Raw genomic sequence first — 18,439 nt, 5'->3', positions numbered from 1 at the left:
TTATAAATTATTATTATTATTATTATTATTATTATTATTATTATTATTATTACACACACACGAGCAGCACAACCAATGGCCCCTGAGACCATCCTGAGTAGCACAATAATAAGAAGAGTAATGTGATCAATGTCTCCTTGAGAAGCACTGGCTTTGACCTGTGAAGACTTCAGTGGCTCAGCACCCTAAGGAAACTCTCTTCTCATATGACCCTTAGGTCATCAGCAGAGACCATCTTCGGAGTACCCTCTCTGGAAGTAAGGTGGCAACAAGAGAACCTTTTGAATTGTAGGTCCCTGACTATGGAGTGCTCTCCCCAGAAAAAACCACCAGGTGGCAGCATTACTTCCTTTTTTTAGTGCCAGGACTAGGGAGCTTCCTAACCAGCTTTTCAACTGAGCATTCATGCTAACGCGTTCATACAAAAGTTACTGAGCATTCATCCCAATACATTCGTGCAAAGGTATATGGGAGGCACTGGGAGACAACAGCTGTTATCCTGCACTTTCCAGTGCAATTTTCTGTCACTTTTCTTATTGGACCTTTTGCAAGCAGGAAAAGTGATAAACTGCAGTAGAAAGAGCAAAATAAGAACCCCATTTTGCGTGAAGAAACAGCCTCTCCAGCAGCCAAGACTTTTCTCTACTCCCAGGGATTGGATTTTAATTTTTTCTCTGGCTGCTTTGTGGTGGTTGCTTTAACAGTGATCCTTCTGATGTTCTTGGGGAATGAGGCTTTTTACCTGTTTGTGTGTGACCACTTATATCCTGGTGTGTGCGAATTCCTATATTTTCCCCTTTTTTAAGATCTTGAGATCTTTGTGATACAAGGAGATGAGCAAACCTTACTATTCTCTTTGCTTTGCTTCAAGGGCCTAATCAAGATGTAGCACAGATCAGAACATTCTCCTTATATAAAATGAATAAATTAACTCTATATTTTCCAACTCTATGATTCTGTGATAGGGTAGTGATTGAATCTTTTTCAGCCCTAAGGTCACACTGACAGCCACACGCCTCTCTGTGGGCTACATGAACTAGCACATGTACACACACAGCACACTCACCAAACATGCAGGAACACAGCATCCCTTCATTCACACATGCAGATGCATACACACATAATCAGCATTTCCAACCCTTTCCACTCCAATGCTTGGGGAGTGTGCCATTTACTCTGCACAGAAAGCTACGTGCAACATGAAATGAACATGTCCACACATCCTCCACTCCAGCCCTGAGGTACAGATGAAATACTGACTCTTTGCTGTTAAAGAGCAGGCAGAGGGCTTTATCTCTCCTCTCAGTGCTGCGGTGCTGAGCACTGAGATCCTTCTGGCTGCTCTTGAGTTAGAAGATTTATATCAGACATAGGCAAACTCTGACCATCCAGATGTTTTGGAACTACAATTCCCATCATCCCTAGCTAACAGGACCAGTGGTCAGGGATGGTGGAAATTGTAGTCTCAAAGCATCTGGAGGGCCAGAGTTTGCCTATGCCTGATTTATGTTCTGATCTTAGTGCTGTAGTGGATTTCATCTCTAGATCTCCAGGATCCGGATTGCTCTCTAAACATCAGACAGAGAACTTCATATCCTGATCACTTGGACTGGAATGTATATATTAAATTTGTATTAAATTTTCTGTTTTACAATTTTGAATACTCATCTAAACATCCTTAAAATACCAATGACTTCCCTTCTTCTCTTTCCATAGTTCATTTTGCATACCATAAATCCCTGCATATTTAACATAAACTAAACCATTCCATATTCCATTATTACATCTATCAAAACTTATTTGCGCTCTTGAATTTATCTTAATGCTGCCAATGTATTCAAGTGTACACAATTTCCCCCCATATATTCAATAAACATTTCCCAATCTTCTCTAAACATATGTTCTGGTTCTCTTATTCTATATGTTAAGTCTGCAAGCCGCGCATATTCTGTCAACTTAAGTTGCCACTCTTCTTTGGTTGGGACATGCTCATTTTCCATTTTAGGGCTAACAAAACCCGGGCCGCAGTAGTGGCATACATAAATAACCTTTTTTGCTATTTTAATCACTGAGATGGGATGCAAAACAACTGAAACCAACCCTATGTGTGCTTTTGCGTATCTATTACAGAATTTTTTATTAAGTAGCACCATCTAGAGGCAAAACTGTGCACGTCCTTAAACTGCAGACTGGTTTTACTCAATTTGGACGCCAGAGGCAGAGCTGTCCATTTCTCTTCAGCAGTCCATTCCCTAACTTCAATATGTCAGCAGCCTGAGGCATGAAAGCAAGACAGAATAATAGAACCAGACAATTGTAGAGTTGAAAGGCACCATGAGGCTCATCTAGTCTAACTTCCCTGCAATGTGGGAATCTTTTTGCCTGACGTGGGGTTCAAACCCATGCCCTGATTTTCAGAGTCTCTTGCTTCACCAGCTGAGCTATCCCATGGTCCAATGCTTGAACACAGAGAAGCAAAGGCTAACCAACTGGGCCAAATCATTTGGCCACGTGTCGCTGAAAGATCCCAGAAGATTCAGCACTGCCTCTCGTCAGACACGCAGAAGAACCCTGTTACTAAAAATATGCTAACTTGCTAAAGGGGTCAGTACCACGATCAAGCATGATATTGACTACTGTTCCTGAATTGATGTGCCAACAAGGAACTAGGCATGCTATGGAAATGGAAGGAGCTTCGGCTTTTATGAGTTAAATCTATGTTTTATCTCTGCTTGGTAAACGAAGGATCTATGCACAATTCCAGAAGCTAGAATTCTCCCTGCTTGCTAGTCATATATCTGCCTCATTGGAAGTGGAACTCACAGGGGCCTAGTTTTGGGGGGGTAAGTTGGATCAGGAATATAGAGCAGGAGAAAGAGTCAAACAATTCTTCCTCTGGTGCTGTAAAAGTAAAGGTACCCCTGACCGGTAGGTCCAGTCGCGGACGACTCTGGGGTTGGGGCGCTCATCTCACTCTATAGGCCGAGGGAGCCGGCGTACAGCTTCCGGGTCATGTGGCCAGCATGACTAAGCCACTTCTGCCGAACCAGAGCAGCACACGGAAATGCCGTTTACCTTCCCGCCAGAGCTGTACCTATTTATCTACTTGCACTTTGATGTGCTTTTGAACTGCTAGGCGGGCAGGAGCTGGGACCAAACAACGGGAGCTCACCCCGCCACAGGGATTCGAACCGCTAACTTTCTGATTGGCAAGCCCTAGGTTCTGTGGTTTAGACCACAGCGCCACCCAGAAAGCCAGCAACCCCACACTGTCACTATCAAATAAACAGCCCTGAATTATATCCAGACATTGGACATTTTATGTTCTTGCAGAGAAATCTTATACATACCAACTCAGAGGTATTTCCCATTTGCTTCAATGGGGCTTACTCCCACATAAATTGGACCTAAGATTGTAGCCTCAAAGTGAGACACTAATATTGCACATTATTTCATTGTTTTCCCTGAAGAGGCAGGGAATCCTCCATGGCATACTTACAAGGTTCCTGGAAATGTAACATCCCTACTTGTGCATTTGAATGAGTTCTCAAGAAAACAGAATAAATTATTGTGATCTGAGAATAATTAATGCTGAACACTTTTTTTTTTTAAGTAAGGAGGAGAAGATGCTAAAACTAGCTTCTTATTTATCCACTTGAAATGGGTCTAGATTGTCCTTTGCTTGATTCTCCACACACAGGGCAGAAACGCAGAGCGAGTCTGGCGTCACAGCTTGCCCTGTAACTAAGCACAACACCAAGAGGCTCCTTTGAAGGATAGTACAATTAAAGCTGCAGAACAGCTGACCTTTTGAAAAAAGCATTAAGCCAAGGATGGAAGGGGTCTGCCCGACAAATACACGCTTCCTTCCAGAGCTGTTATTGTTGGTTATTAACGCCCTTCAAAGGTTTGAACACAAAGTCCTCAATCCCAGCCCTCTGAGTGGCCAACTTGAAAGACAATTACCCTTCTAGAATGCTAAAAATGGAAAACTAAATTAAGTGGGAGGAAATTCCTTCATATGTAAACACCGAGGCTCTTTCCACATGTCACAAACCAGCAGGCCTACATCCTATTACAGGATGAAAGCTGTTAAAAGGGAGAAGAAACTGCTGCTGTAAGGGAAACAGCAGCCAAACAGAATCAGAAACAAATATTTTATCTTTATGATAAGTACTATTCCTCAAGCTTTCACAAGGGTACAATTACTGATTCCTCCAAATCTCTCATTAAGAGATTTCTCTTTTTAGCTCTGTATACCCACATCAGCACTGAATATCCTCTATCGTGTGCGGCCACAGGGCACCTAGTATGACTCTCTAATGTCCCACTAGGCCTCTGAAACATGTTTCTCTGCACATTCCATCCTTCAAGCAGAACACACTAGGAACAGGAACCACCAGAATACTTGCTGACTGTTGCAAACCAATGACAAGAGGCTTAGAGCCAGTGCAGAATGCACACACATTGTTAGATTTCTCATAACTTACGGGCTTGATGACTTACAGCTGCATGTATGAAGCCCACTGTTATTTGAGGTACTCTGTTTTCTATGGAATGGCTCGTTCACACATTCAAGTCGCCACTTGATACTTACTGCAAGTCGTGCAGTGATTTACATGCATGTGTGAACTCTCCCTGGAAAAAAAAGCGCTTTGAAGGTTAGTCCTGTGCTATCTCACCATTTTTAAAAACTGCCTGGCACAAGCTATGATGCCCCCAAATGGAAATATGCTCTGACTGAACAATCTATTTATTTATTTTCTTGCAATTACCGGTACATTCAGCCTTTCTTCTGATATAGAACCTGAGGCAGCATACATTTGGTTCCCAGGTGGCCACCCACCCAGACCTGTTTAGCTTCAGCAGGTAAAAGGTAAAGGACCCCCAGACGGTTAAGCCCAGTCAAAGGCGACTATGGGGTTGCGGCGCTCATCTCACTTTCATGTGTTTGTCCACAGACAGCTTTCCAGGTCATGTGGCCAGCAGGACTAAACCGCTTCTGGCACAACAGAATACCTTGAACACAAGGAAATGCCGTTTACCTTTCCACCACAGTGGTACCTATTTATCTACTTGCACTGGTGTGTTTTTGAACTGCTAGGTTGGCAGGAGCTGGGACAGAGCAACAGGAGCTCACCCCATCGTGAGGATTTGAACCGTTGACCTTCTGATCAACAAGCCCAAGAGGCTCAGTGGTTTAGACCACAGTGCCACCCACAAGGTGGTGCCATCACATGCCTTCAGACCATACTCTGGTCTGCATGCTGTCACAAAATTTTCCAGTTTGCTCCCTTCAACAAAATGCACACAAGAATGCCTCCAAACAGTTTAGGCGGGAGACATGAGTTACTTACCCAGCCACCACAAAACAATGACATCAACTTTTTTTCTTTAAGTGCTGTATCCTTGCAGCCTATAATTTGTGGCTTTTAAGTATATGGTCATTTTGGCAGAACACGCAGGATGAATGGCTGAAATTCCTATCAATTTCCTACATCATACATATGATTTCATTAGACCGCCCAGATTTCAAGGCAGGACACTACATGGCCAATTGACTTCAGAGGTTGACAGAGTAAACACTGTCTCACCCATGTACAAGGTCAAACACCCAAATCTGAAAACACAACAGCAGTGTGTGAGCGCCTGCACACACACACACACACACACACACACACACACACCACTTAATAATTTTAACTTGGGCAAAGGCTTGGAAGCAGAACATCTTGTTAAAAATTAACCAGAAAGTATCATTACCAGTCGTTCCATCTCCTGTTCTTTCAGCCTTTCTTCCCTCTGCCTCCGGTGGTAATCCATGAGGTCATCCCTTCCGGAAACAGAACTAATGCTATTCTTTCGCTCCCGGATGGAATGGGTCTGCCTGAGGCTTTCCAGCTCCATTTCCTCGAACTCCATGGAACTGCTGGAAACTTTCCTTCTGATAGGGAACGCTCTCTCGGGATCCACAGGGGTGAAAGAATTGATTGGGCTGGTCCCTGAGAGTCCAAGTCTGTCAAAGTCGTCAGGCCCGTACGGGGAAGAAGAAGCCAGGAGCATTTTCCGAGCTATGCGGGGGCTGGCAGGAACACTGAGAGTTGAATTCACATAGGAATTAGGTTCAGATGCAAAGTTCGTGTGTGGCAAAACCCCTGAGGTGTAGGAAGAAAAGTTAAGGTAATTGTCAGCATCCAGAATACTCTGAGGTAGAAGATCTTTTTCCACAATCTTTTTTCTTTTGGTGTTCCCAAGGGAGCTCCTTGGGGGTAAACTTAGCGGCACCAGCTGGCTTTCTGACGATTTGTAAAGCCTGGGTAAAGAACGGCTATAAACTCCCATATGGCTCAGGGAGCCTCCAGAATACTTCCTGGTTCTAGACCCCAACATGTCCATGGTTGGGTCCTTCTGTTTAGCTGCTCTGGTCTGAAGTGAAAGGAGATCTTGAATATTCATCCTCCTGCCTTGCTTAGGGCTGGAGGGCATACTAGCCGCTCCCGAGCATCCGAGTGGCGAAAGAATTATCTCATTCCCTGAGCTTCCATTCCACATGGCAAGAAGAGAGGCAGCGTTTTTCCGCCCATCCAGCACTCCTGGGAAGTAGACGTTATCGTAAGATTTATTCTTCTGACTATACTTTGAGTAGGGAAACTTATCCAGATGTCCAAACTGTTTCTCATTTTCTCTGGGAACGTAAATATCAAAGTCTCTCTTCCCTAGGCTGTACCCACTTAAGGATGGAGACGTGCCTGAAATGGAGCCCAGATGTTTCCCAGAGATGTTCTTTTCTGAAAGGTAAGAGCTCTCACAAGCCAATGGCTTGCTTCCTTGGAGCTTGGAAGCAGACGACATACTCTTAACGCTAGACACAGGGCTGGATTTGGGTGGCAGCGGCTGTGAGAGTGTTAAGTAAGAACCGGCACAATCACCGTTTGCCTTGAACCTCAGACTCGGCGAATTTTTTTTCTGGTTAAGCCTGTCCATTATATCCTGGAGATCATTTTCAAGGGAATTCATCACTCCCTCCTTCCCTAAATTGGGATTTTGTAATTCCACCTGGTTTTGCCCGTGACCGTACTCTTCCATCATTTTACTGGCATCTGAAAGAGGGAGGAAGAGAAGGAAAAGAAAAAAGTTTCAGCAAGTGAGTTATTTGGCATTCAACCTGCAATCAGATTACAATTCATGTGCAGAAACTCACATTGCATGAAATCCATAATGCCTTTCTAGTAAATATGGTCATATAATCCAATAATGATTGTTACTTTCAGAGAATGTGTTTCAAAGTACTTTATAAAAATTCGGGGAGGTTTCAAATAACCATCTTGTAAGAAAAATCAAGGTGGAGAAGAGGGTTATCTCAATGTAGTGGAAGCAATAACTATAGCAGACTTGCCCAGCATGTGTTTCTACCAAACCAGCAATGTACAATGACCCACCAGGGACACAATAACCTGTTTTAACTGCCTGCCTGCCTGCCTGCCTGCCGAAATGGGGTACAAGGGCTGGATGGTTAAAGCTCTGACTGGCTACTGTATATGGGTGGTAAGTTTCATTAGGCTTTGCTGGGTCACAGGTACCATTGGCCTGTCTAAATCTTCCAGATTACCCAGAGTTTCTTTGGTGATCAGACCACATTATTAAATTTATTACATTCAGATTCCACTTTTCCTCCAAAAAGCAAAAGGGAGTGTACATGGGTTCTCCTGGCTTCCATTTTATTCTCACAACACCCCTGAAAAGTAGGTCAGATTGAGAAAAAGTGACTGGTCCAGCGAGCTTCCTGGCCGAGGTGGGATTTGAACCCTTGTCTTCCAGGTTCTAATCCAACACTCTAATCACTTTATACCCTCCCCTAATGAAGTCTCTCATCTTGCCGAGATAGCAGAATTATATGGGATTACTGGCAAAGGTCATAGTAGTGTGATTCACAATCTATACTGTTCCTTTTCCAAAACTCTCTGGATTCAGCTGGCAGTTTTAGTAAACTGGCAAACTGACTTTGAACAAAAACTCATGTTTTATAATATGAATACAGTTCCAATCAAAATACTATCATGGAGAAGTATTTTATTTTGCACCTGCCTGCCAAGAAGCACAATCCACCCTGAAGTCTCAAAGTTTCTCATACTTAATGGGATGTCATTTCTAATAAATGGTACAACAGGAACTATGTAGTGCAATCCTGCCTTTATCAGGGATGGCAGCAGCTAGTTCTCAAACGCCTTGGTACGCAAACAACTTGGAACCCAAACACTGCAAACCCGGAAGTAAGTGTTCCAGTTTGTGAACTTCTTTCGGAAGCCAAATATGCTCCATTTTGAGTGTCACACTTCCGTTTTGAGTACCACACTTCTGCTTTGAGTGTTAAGCTGAGGCCTGTCTGTTTTTGCTATTTATTTTGAGTTTTTGTTTTTGCGGCTCTTTTTTGTTTGTTTCTGTGACTGTGTGGAACCCAGTTCAGCTACTGATCGATTGATTGTGCGTCTGCAGTACATTGTTTATTGTTTCCATTTTATGAATCAATGGTCTCGTTAGATATAAAATTCATATTAAATTGATGTTTTAGGGGTTGTTTTTAAAAATCTGGAATGGATTAATCCATTTTGCATTACTTTCTATGGGAAAGTGCGCCTTGGTTTTGGAATGCTTTGGTTTTGGAACGGACTTCCTGAATGGTTAAAGTTTGAGAATCAAGGTACCACTCCATACGATTTTACATATTTTGAAAATGTATTTTAAAATTCCTATGCCCCAGGTCTCGGTCTCCATCAATAGCAAAAGCAGACAGGTTCCTTGGTATATGAAGTTTCTGTATAAACAGAGCTGAAGCGTATTACTTTTTTTTAACCTAATAAACCACCTAAAACTAATCTCCAGTTCGGTTTGTATAAAATTGCTTTGTTTCTCTTTATTTCTGTTTTCCAACTATGAAGGAACCTGTTTGTTTTGCCTAAGCATGGCCTGTAATCTTAGATGGAAGGACCTAGGTTTTCCAGTTAACAAAACAGACAGCATTTCCCCCTGAACCCCTGAAAGTTTGTCAAACACAGTTTAGATTTATCAGAGGTGATACAAAAGACTATCCATCTGTGAAAGGGAGTCAAAGCACATGGAAAAAATTATTCATTGGCAAGTATCTTCCATTACTCCACCCAACACGCAGAAGAACAATTTGATTCAACTGCTAGAGTTATTATGTGCAGCTTCACATACCAGCCACCTAAGGACTGGAGCATGGATGTTTAATATCCCAGCAATCCACAACCAGATGCCCATTGCCTAAGAAAGTTTCTGCTACTTCCCCCTTCTTGACCAACCGCACACTTAACTTCGACAAACATGCCAGCAAACCCATAAAGATCTGGAAAATTGCCCTGAAATGGAAAACTCTCCCCCTTAACCTCAAATGTGGTAGATGGTAAAATATATGTTCAGAAAAGCACATCATTTGTTCCAGAGCTGAACTAAGGTAGCCAAAGCAGGTTTGTGGGACTGAGATTTGGTTCCAGCTAAACGCTATGGATTTTTCAAGACGATTTAGGAACACAGAAAGTTAATGCAATATTTCCTGTTAATAAGTGCACATTTCTCCTTACCACACTGATCACATATCTACATTTATTTTTAAATTTAGACTCCATTTAAGCTGTTTCTGATATGGAGTTCCCTGCTGAAGTATGACTTCTGAGATGGTTTTATTGGCACTCCCAACGTAGCACAGATAAAACAGTTTGTTTTCATAGGTGCAAGAAGAACCTTTTCCAGCTGAAGGTCAGCCAGAGTTGAAATTGATTAGCTTTCATTGCAGAGTGCCTGTCTCATCTGTATAGGCTGGATTTGCTAGTTAAAGCTATACGAATACATTGTCTTTTTCCTACTTGTCCGGTTTCTTAAAATAGGTAGCTAATTGGGAGACTCAGCATTATTGAACAGAAAGACTAACCAAATGAAGCTTGTTTTCCTGTAGCAGACCACAGTGGCATACGTGAGGCGGTAATACTAAACACATCTACTGAGGAATAAGCCTCACAGAGCATACAGGACTCACTTTTGAAAAAGCATGTGCAGGTTTATTTTGTGAATTACTGAAGTAAGAAGAAGAAGAAGAAGAAGAAGAAGAAGAAGAAGAAGAAGAAGAAGAAGGAGGAGAAGAATTTATTATTTCTACCCCGCCCATCTGGCTGGTTTTCCCCAGCCACTCTGGGCGGCTCGCAAGAGAATATTAAAACATCAAACATTAAAAACTTCCCTAAACAGGGCTGCCCTCAGATGTCTTCTAAAATTCAAATAGTTGTTTCTTTCCTTGACATCAGATGGGAGGGTGTTCCACAGGGCGGGTACCACCACCGAGAAGGCCCTCTGTCTGGTTCCCTGCAACCTCACTTCTCGCAGGGAGGGAACCACCAGAAGGCTCTCGGAGCTGGACCTCAGTGTCTAGGCTGAATTATGGGGGTTCTGTACAGCAGAGTTGGGCATCAACATTTAAACAGTACCAGAACCATTAAATGTTATGACCGAGGTGGGGAACATTTTCCTCACAGAAGCATATGCCAGTGGCAGGTGAGTCTGAAGCCAAAACTGAGCTTGGCTAGAGCCTGAAGTGTACATCAATTCATTTCCACTCACACAAAAGCACATCTCACTCATCCTCCCATTCTCTCTCTTTCTCTCTGACTCTCACATTCAAAAAACATGGGTACACACACTGCCAAAAAAGAATCCATTCACTGTAGCGCTTCCTCCCCTGTGTTAAGTAAACATCCCTCTAAATATAAATGACACAACTCATACCTGTCCCAAGATTCTGGTAAGTGAGATTATTTCTTTTTGACATCATATCATTTGCCAGAAGGAGCAGGCGGTCAGGCTGAGCGAAGTAAATATTGACACCTGTAAATAAAACAAAGAGTGTTACTTTAATAAACCAACCATTGTAATGGTCACAAATGCTTTGAAAACATAATCTGATTTACTTGTTGAAGCATTATAGCTGCCATTTGAAACTAAGCAGATCTGCAGCACAACTGATAAGCGTAAAATCAAAAAAAAAGTTACAAATAAAAAATCTGAATAAGACAGAAACAGAAGCTGGGAGTGGGCTGGGGGCAGAACAGAAAGAAAGAGGCCTCAAAACAACAGCCAAATCAAGAAAAAGATTAGCTCTGTGGGGTCAAAGGATAAACACACGCCCTGGATAGACATTTCACTGATATGTGTCAAAGATTTTAACATTCAAACAATGTCCTCCAGAGTTCCCCATTCTCTCCAATCTGCATTCGGAGGACACATATGTGTCACCAGTCACATTCATGATGATAGAAAGAGTCAATCCACCTAGTCATTCCTCTTGCATATGCTGTTTGGTCCCCTTCAGTGACATAAATGGAGGGGCTCTTAGAAGCTGTCAGCATGTGACAGTGGCCACACCCAAGCTGGTGCCAAACCAACTGCTGTGCTTTCCTTTGGACCACATCAGTGAGTCCGAGAGGAGGCGGTCCTGTCATTTGGGCAGCCCAGGACTTCCATACACAGGTCTGGGCATCCAGGGAGGTCACTTCGGTGCTGCTAACACAGCAGTTTGACTTCACCCCCAGAAGCACCCTCCATTGTCTCCAGAGACAGATGGATGCCAACAATGCTTTCTACTCAGTTATACCAGGGGTGGGGAACCTCAGGCTGAGGGGCCAAAAGCAACCCTCCAAGGTCTTTCTCTCTCACACACCCTTGAAATTCTTCTCAGGCCACATTCCTACCTCCAGACCAGAACTAGCTCTGTTTTCCACTGAATTGTTTTTGTCTGGTAGAAATGTGTCCTTGAACTATGATAATATGATTGTTTTTGTCTGGTAGAAATGTGTCCTTGAACTATGATAATACTTGCCTGGATGGAGGCTAGAGAGGGGTGTGAACCTCTTTTTTTAAAAAACAACAACAACAAACTTCCTTGGAGATTTTTAAGCAGAGGTTGGATGGTCAACTGTCATGGATGCTTTAGTTGAGATTCCTGGACTAGATGACTTTTGGATCCCTTCCAACTCTAAGATTCTATGACCCTATGTTTTGCAGAAACTAGGCAACTGTAGAAAGGTAAAAATTGTTTGCACTGCTCTGCTCCCTTTTTCCTCTGGCCCTCCTACCCTTGGCATGTGGACCTCGGGTGACTGAAGAAGAGTTTGGATTTGATATCCCGCTTTATCACTACCCTAAGGGGTCTCAAAGTGGCTAACATTCTCCTTTCCCTTCCTCCACCACAACAAACACTATGAGGTGAGTGGGGCTGAGAGACTTCAGAGAAGTGTGACTAGCCCAAGGTCACCCAGCAGCTGCATGTGGAGGAGCGGGGAAGCGAACCCGGTTCACCAGATTACGAGTCCACCGCTCTTAACCACTACACCACACTGGCTCCAAAAGGGAATGTGGTTCTCAGACACAACTCATGTAGCTACTGCCTAAGCATGTTTTCCACCAAAGATCATGAAGTGATCTCTTTTTTAACATATATTTATTCACGTTTAGTCTGCCCCATCCAAAAGGCACACAGGAGATAGCTTCTTTAAAACTGACAAAAATAAGGTAATTTGTACTTCATCATTAAGCAGAAGAGTGGGAAGAAAATATTTAATAAAATCAGAAAGGATCATAATGAGGAAGAGCTCGTTTATTTTCTTCACTGCGTTTCGCTGGCATACCACACACAGGCAAGCTATTTGAGGACATGCATAAAAAATATTTTGATCTCGGCAAGCAGCCTTGTATGCAGGTTCTTAAGACATGGATGTTTGAAGAACATTCAAGAAAGATCAAAGGTGCCGCACAAATATTATTGGTATAAGAAAATGGGAACGGACTTTAATTCCAACAGCTCTGCCTTCACAAACAATCTTCCATCAAAATGAAGCCATGAGCCAAGTTGTCGAAAACACAGTGGGAGAATGATTCACTTTTGAAGTGTCTAAGGAAATAATACCGAAAGAAAAGAAAATAAAAAAAAAATTAATCCAAACTTACAGTTTCTATTGCCTTCTATGAGCAAAAATAAATAAATAAAATATTTTAACCCACAAGCGAGCAGTAAAGGGTTTAGAAACAAGCTAAAATAAAGCTGGTAAACAGAAAGTAACTTTCTGGATAAACCCTGAAGGTTTAACATTTGTTTTTGCTTTTCAAATATATACCTTGGATCCCGAATGCCCTGGAACTCGGACATTTTGGCTCCTGAATGCCACAAACTCGGAAATGATTGTTCAGTTTGTAAACGTTATTTTGGAAGCCGAACGTCTGATGGGGCTTCCGCAGCTTCCAATTGGCTGCAGCCAATCAGAAGTGGCGCTTTGGTTTCCGAACGTTTTGGAGGTCGAACGGACTTCTGGAACTGATTCCGTTTGACTTCCAAGGTACGACTGTATTATGCTTGCTATAGAGAGCTGATAGGTGAGAAAAATCTGGTAGAAGGTTAATACGGTGATATCTTGGGTTACATACACTTCAGGTTACAGACGCTTCAGGTTACAGACTCCGCTAACCCAGAAATAGTGCTTCAGGTTTAGAACTTTGCTTCAGGAAGAGAACAGAAATTGTGCTCCGGCGGCACGGCAGCAGCAGGAGGCCCCATTAGTTAAAGTGGTGCTTCAGGTTAAGAACAGTTTCAGGTTAAGAACAGGCCTCCAGTACAAATTCTTAACCTGAGGTACTACTGTATAGGGAAGTGCCATAACTCAAGATCCCAGATTCATCAGTTTCCTTGTCTGAAACCCTGAATAGCTGCTACAGGTCAGGGTAGACAATGGATTGAGCTGCATGGACTGAAGGCCTAGCTCTCTGTAAGGTAATATCAAGTTCTTGTGTTCTTATTTAGGAATCTCAAAATGTGGCATGCAAAAATAGGGAGTTTAGGGTCAGACAAGTAAGCCAATGAGGCCCAATGGAACTGTTTCCAGTATGAAAGCTTCAGTGGAACGCTCTCCACCCGCTAAAAAACGGGGGGGGGGGGGGGTGATCACTGAGCACTAGAAATGAATGGACCCATTAAAGTCCAGTGTGCCTCTTCCTGCTTCTGTGCAGATTTCTAATGGCATATGCTTAAAATACGTAAGGAAACACAAAAGCAAAATTTGTTGTTAAAAAATAAAATAAATATACATAAGGTGGCCAAAGGGCTGCAGTGGTGCCCCCCCCTCTCTACCTTTTTGAAAAGGTATTTCAAAATACCTTCAGCTAAGTGTTTCCTTAAGAGTTGACTCACTGAAATCAATGTATCTAACTTAGTCATGTTCATTAATTTCATTGCGTCTACACCGAATAAAACTGAATACCACACAATGGCCAACTTGGGGAGTTCCTTCCACCTTCCACACTTCCACTTCCCCAGAGTGACAGGACTTGATAATGTGTCATTGCTCTTAGGCAGAAATGTCCCCCCATCACTCCTGTGACAACTATAATATGTCCTCTCAGTCTTCTCTTAGCCCACTAAACGTACCCAACTCTCTCAACCGTTCCTCATAAGGCTTAGTTTCCAAACCCTTGATCATCTTGGTCACCCTCTTCTGAACACATTCCAGCTTGTCAATAGATTTGTGGAACATTTTATTATCCTTTTTTTTTGTTTTGTTTTGTTTTAGCTCCTGCTGGTAACATTTTCTGTTTAAATCATTTCATGTGTTACTCTTGGCGGGATATAAATAAAATTTATTATTATTATTATTATTATGAAAAAAATAAAGAAATATTGCTGAAAACAGGCAAGATATCAAATGTTACTCATCCCTCTGTTAAAAATGCAGGATCTTATTTTGTATAGCATTTATTGTTGGATATTTCTCCAAATGGAGCCCTCTAAAAATCAAATGCAGAAAACTCCATACAACGGTTTTATTATTTGTACTCTCTTGCCATTTTGTATCAATGTTTCCTCTGACTGACAAGGTTCTCTCCACAAAATACTCTTTTTTAAAAAAAAATATTTTAAAAAATCGCTTCTGCACCAGTTTACCTCACAGCATTTGACAGCTTTCAACCCTAACATTTTCATCTGAGAGGGAAAAGGACCATCATCATTATATTTGGACAAGTATGCTAACATGCTGAGTAAACCAAAATCATTCCAATCACATAATAAATTAACTGTGCATGAGATGCAAAAAAAAGAAAAAAAAAGATTTACTCTGTCCTGACTAAAAATCAGAAGATAAATGTACAATGTAGAAAATCTGTGAAGTAGTTTAGCCTCACTAAGAATTTGTCTGAAAGAAAAAGCAGCCGCTTTGGGCCCATTTTGAACTCCGGACAAGTGGCAGCAGGACTTAGCAGCCCATCAACTCACACAGGTCAGGGGCAGGCAAACTGATGCACCATTCCAGAGCAGGCTCTGGAACTGAACCCAGGCCTATGCAGTCATGTGATCCTGGGCCAACATAGCCTCTCTGCGCCTGGGAATGCCCTCTGTCAGGGCCACCAGCAGCAGCTGTTTCATGAATGCCAAGGACTGCCCTGGATTAATGTTAACTCCCTTTTTTTGCAAAACTGATTATACATCAGCCCTAGCAAAACGCACTAATGCAGACCTTACGTGTGCTTCAGTCCTAGTTTGACTTCCCACGCCGTGCCGTATAAGACACTGCCTGTCTGTTCAGGACCACATTTCACCACATCTGTGAGATGCCACCCACGAAACTTCTACCTGCCGCAGCAATGCAGAATAGGGAGCTTGGCACAAACAGAGTCGCAGGCAGACGCCAATGGGAGTGTAAAGCCGGGTCTGGATTGCAGTATCAGATCAACACTGGCTTTTAACCTTGATTTAAAATCTCATTAAATGTTTGTTGTTGTTGTTTAGTTGTTTAGTCGTGTCCGACTCTTCGGGACCCCATGGACCAGAGCACGCTGGGCACTCCTGTCTTCCACTGCCTCCCGCAGTTTGGTCAGACTCATGTTGGTAGCTTCGAGAACACTGTCCAACCATCTCTTCCTCTGTCGTCCCCTTCTCCTTGTGCCCTCCATCTTTCCCAACATCAGGGTCTTTTCCAGGGAGTCTTCTCTTCTCATGAGGTGGCCAAAGTATTGGAGCCTCAGCTTCAGGATCTGTCCTTCCAGTGAGCACTCAGGGTTGATTTCCTTCAGAATGAATGGGTTTGATCTTCTTGCAGTCCATGGGACTCTCAAGAGTCTCCTCCAGCACCATAATTCAAGTTTAGCTATGCTAAATTAAAGGTTTAGCTACGCTTAAAATATTTTAAACAAGTTAAATCCATATTTTCTCTCCTCAGCTTCCCCACACTTCACACCTGTGAGTACAGTAACAACACTCTGAGAACAAAACTAACATAACTCGACCCATTTCCTTCGTGCACTGAAAGGAAAGGAATTGTTGGGAAAGAAAGGGTTTCGTTACAAATACTTCGCAGAATGAGAGAAAGATAACATCGATTAATCAAAATTAAAACTTTAAAATTCACATTATTACTAGCATCATAGGATCAGAAGTTCAGTGTTGGGCAAGTGGAATTAGTTCTGTTTGTGAAAGGAGAATGCTCCCTATTACCTATTTCTGTTGAAGCACCCCCATAACATAATGTCATTCTGTTCAGAAGATTCCCCTAACCCTGTTTCATGTTTTCAGGGTACAAAGAGAAATGTGTAGAGTCTGTTAACAGAGCCCTGTTAGGTCCATGGAAAGGAATTCAGGATCCAAGCCATTAAGTTGTACTCTTAATTCATATATATGTACTGAAAGTGATATGTAGCTGTGAAGTTATTTTCTTTCAAGAGTAGGAGATGCAGTCAAGAGGGAAGGGACAACAATTTGGTTGGAGGAAGCAAGCAGCAACAAATCATGTTGAAGGGCCTTCTTTGCTTTTTCTTTTAGATCTTGGACTCAAAAATTACAACACAAAAAAACCCTTCCTCAATGAGAAACTAAACATTTCATGACAGGGATGGTAAAGTATGACACTCCTGATGTTGTTGAACAGCTCCTCCCATCTCTGACTGTTGGCCATGCTGGCTGGGGCTGATGGGATTTAGAGTCCAACAACTTCTGCAAGGCTGAAAGTTTTCCCTCCCTGCTTTATAAAACAGAACTTAAGGGAAATGAACTTCTCTGTGAAAATAACAGTTGTGTCAATGCAGGTCTATTTACTGCCCCTCCTTGAATCGTGGTGTATTTGATACCGTATTCTGCAAAACTTTTAGTTCATTAAACTTCTTTTTCTTAGGAACCTTAAAGGTAAAGGTACCCCTGCCCGTACGGGCCAGTCTTGCCAGACTCTAGGGTTGTGCGCTCATCTCACTCTATAGGTCGGGAGCCAGCGCTGTCCGCAGACACTTCAGGGTCACATGGCCAGCATGACAAGCTGCATCTGGCGAGCCAGCGCAGCACATGGAACACCGTTTACCTTCCTGCTGGTAAGCGGTCCCTATTTATCTACTTGCACCCGGGAGTGCTTTCAAACTGCTAGGTTGGCAGGCGCTGGGACCGAACGACGGGAGCGCACCGCGCCGCGGGGATTCGAACCGCCGACCATGTGATCGGCAAGTCCTAGGCGCTGAGGTTTTACCCACAGCGCCACCCGCGTCCCTAAGGAACCTTATCTTCACTTAATAAGCAAAATGCGGCATATTCACATCCGAACAGCAGAAAGCCAAGTTTTATACCTTAGAAGCAAAGGACATAATAAATGCAACTGTGATGCCAGAAAGAGCTGACGATGATAGAAAGGCCAAAAATTCCCCATATGGCACACATCTGAACATTTCACAAGTCTAATTGCAATATGCATTTCTGCCTCCCCAAATGAATTTTATGATCACAGAAACGTCACGCAAGCTTTTCACATATTTACCATCAAAATCAAATCATGCGATCAGAATGATAACGCAGAACAAAGGTCCCTTTTCTAAAGTTGCGGGGGAAAGGTGAGAGTCCCAAATTTGCAACTACAAAATCTGTAATCTGATTCAGGACTGCCGATTTGTGGCATCTGTTCTACAGATCACTTACTAAGAGGCTGTGTTTTGACACATTCGACAGCTACTAAGTTCTGAAATCCTGAACTAAGAGAGAATTTGGCAGTGAGAGAGTTTAAGGACACATCCAGCAATATGTATTTCAGCAAAAAAAAAAGAAGAAGAAAAAACCTTGGTGATCCAGATGTTTCAGATTAACCCTTCCCCCAGAGAAGTACACTTACAACATTGTCAGAGCCATTTAAAAAGTCAAAGCAATGCACCAAATCTGTGTGGATCCTGTTTTATGCATTTCTCTCATGGCCAAACAATTTATTATTAAAACATTGCATTTTTTTTTCTTAATTGTCCCAATACCGTTATTCTTTTCAAAACCATTCCAGGTGAAAATAAAGCTGTTCGAGACACACAAACATTTGAAAGCTACTATTACCATTTAAGGTCTTATTCTACTTTGGAAAATGGAGGGCAG

At 42.5% G+C, this 18,439-nt stretch overlaps 1 protein-coding gene across 11 annotated transcripts in view; it reads right to left on the bottom strand.

Annotated features, from left to right (window-relative positions):
* PHLDB2 (pleckstrin homology like domain family B member 2) overlaps nucleotides 1-18,439 on the bottom strand; it is a 72,855-nt gene that overhangs the window by 43,307 nt on the left and 11,109 nt on the right. For 10 of the 11 annotated variants that reach the window (XM_028726746.2, XM_028726743.2, XM_028726747.2 and 7 more), the window contains exons 2-3: nucleotides 10,795-10,893; nucleotides 5,764-7,100 (exon numbers count right to left, since the gene is read on the bottom strand). In XM_028726746.2, coding sequence (XP_028582579.2) covers nucleotides 5,764-7,100; nucleotides 10,795-10,840 — 1,383 coding nt within the window. In that variant the 5' untranslated portion in view covers nucleotides 10,841-10,893. Of the gene's footprint in view, nucleotides 1-5,763; nucleotides 7,101-10,794; nucleotides 10,894-12,851; nucleotides 12,956-18,439 lie in introns of all 11 variants that reach the window. The other variant, XM_028726744.2, reaches the window with a different exon arrangement.

The sequence above is a fragment of the Podarcis muralis genome, chromosome 4 (genome assembly GCF_964188315.1).
Source record: "Podarcis muralis chromosome 4, rPodMur119.hap1.1, whole genome shotgun sequence".
Classification (NCBI taxonomy): domain Eukaryota; kingdom Metazoa; phylum Chordata; class Lepidosauria; order Squamata; family Lacertidae; genus Podarcis; species Podarcis muralis.
The sequence above is the reverse complement of the archived record's forward strand: the minus strand, read 5'-3'. Positions and strand labels throughout refer to the sequence as shown.